This window comes from Dipodomys spectabilis, unplaced genomic scaffold (assembly GCF_019054845.1).
Source record: "Dipodomys spectabilis isolate Male_0828 unplaced genomic scaffold, ASM1905484v1 ptg000030l, whole genome shotgun sequence".
NCBI classification, from domain to species: domain Eukaryota; kingdom Metazoa; phylum Chordata; class Mammalia; order Rodentia; family Heteromyidae; genus Dipodomys; species Dipodomys spectabilis.
The window spans coordinates 2,394,629-2,396,390 of NW_024870707.1; the positions used below are offsets into that span (position 1 = coordinate 2,394,629).

Genomic DNA, 1,762 nt, shown 5'->3' on the forward strand with positions numbered 1-1,762 from the left:
TCATTGCACTGTTCTATTGAATACCATGGCAAAAACTCCATGAGGAAATTTTCTACTTGAAAACAAAGGATTATTATGAACATAATTGTCAACAATCAAGAAATACATTATTTTGAGTTATTTATTTTGTCTTTTATTACCTCTGCACTTAATCAAAATAACTAGTGATTATCTAGTGATTAACTAGTGATTTGCAAGATTAGCAGGTTCTTTTGTATCCAGGATTTGGATTAATTATATTCCATAAATACTGATCGCTCCCAACTTCTTGGAAGGTTTTGAAAGAGGCAGTAATAAACCTTTTTTTTTTTTTTTTTTTTTAAATCTCTTTCTGTAGCTTATGATTCATGGACATTCCACGAAACATCACAGAATTTTTTCTGCTGGGACTTTCACAAAATCCTGAGGTGCAGAGAGTTTTATTTGTGTTATTTTTGGTTGTCTACCTGGTCTCTGTTGTAGGCAACCTACTCATCATGATCACTATTATCTTCAGCCCCACTCTCGGTTCCCCCATGTACTTTTTCCTCTCTGTTTTGTCCTTTATTGATACTTGCTATTCTTCCTGTATGACTCCCAAACTCATCACTGACTCTTTGTATGAGGGTAGGGCCATCTCGTTCCAGAGCTGCTTGGCCCAGTTCTTTGTTGCTCATTTATTGGGAGGAACTGAGATCATTCTGCTCACGGTGATGGCCTATGACCGCTACGTGGCCATCTGTAAGCCCCTGCACTACACCACCACCATGACCAGACATCTGTGTGCCATGCTGGTGGGCGTGGCTTGGCTGGGGGGCTTCCTGCATTCATTGATCCAACTCCTCCTGGTCCTTCAGCTGCCCTTCTGTGGGCCCAATGTGATTGATCACTTTGTGTGTGACTTGTACCCTTTGCTGGAGCTCGCCTGCACGGACACCTATGTCATTGGTCTGCTGGTGGTTGCCAACAGCGGTGTGATCTGCCTGGTGAACTTCCTCATGCTGGCGGCATCGTACATCGTCATCCTGAGGTCTTTGAGGTCCCACAGCGCAGAGGGGAGGCGCAAGGCCCTGTCGACCTGCGGGGCCCACTTCACTGTGGTCGCCTTGTTCTTTGTGCCCTGCATATTCATTTACATGAGGCCATCGTCTACTCTGCCCATAGATAAAATAGTGGCTGTGTTTTATTGTATTTTGACGCCCATGTTTAACCCCCTGATTTATACCTTGAGGAATGCAGAGGTGAAAAATGCCATGAAGAATCTCTGGAGAAAATGAGCAATCTCTGGAAGGAGGACACAGGGAAGGAAATAGTGAATCATTCTCAGGGAGAATTCATATGGTCTTGATGAAACAGAGACTGTCAAAAATCCAGAATGAAACTGCTATGAATATGTGAATTTATGCATGATCTATTCACTCCCTAAATCGTTAACCAGAAAAATTATTATATAAAACTTCAGGGGCTGGGAAGGTGGCTCAGTGGTAGAGCGCTTGCCTTGCATGCATGAGGCCCTGGGTTCGATTCCTCAGCACCACATGAGCAAAAAGAAAAAAGGCGGAAGTGGCACTGTGGCTCTAGTGGTAGAGTGCTAGCCTTGAGCTGAAGAGCTGAGGGACAGCGCCCAGGCCCAGAGTTCAGGCCCCACGACCGGGCCCAAAAAATAACAAAACAAAACAAAACAAAAAAAAAACTTCACCTTCTTTGTAATAGCTTAACTAAACTATTAAAACCAGGATATTTGTCAAGATTCTTGCTATTGATTTTTCATTGTATATCATTG

General features: G+C 43.1%; 1 protein-coding gene across 1 annotated transcript; it reads left to right on the forward strand.

Moving 5' to 3' along the window:
* Nucleotides 1-347: 347 nt before the first annotated feature.
* On the forward strand, nucleotides 348-1,256 carry LOC122104959 (olfactory receptor 140). Its single transcript, XM_042676013.1, has one exon. The coding sequence runs from the start codon at nucleotides 348-350 to the stop codon at nucleotides 1,254-1,256; it is 909 nt and encodes a 302-aa protein (XP_042531947.1).
* Nucleotides 1,257-1,762: the final 506 nt, after the last annotated feature.

Bases quoted from the DNA above. Each gene is read 5' to 3' on its own strand.
- LOC122104959 (XM_042676013.1), top strand. From the start codon at position 348: ATGGACATTCCACGAAACATCACAGAATTTTTTCTGCTGGGACTTTCA.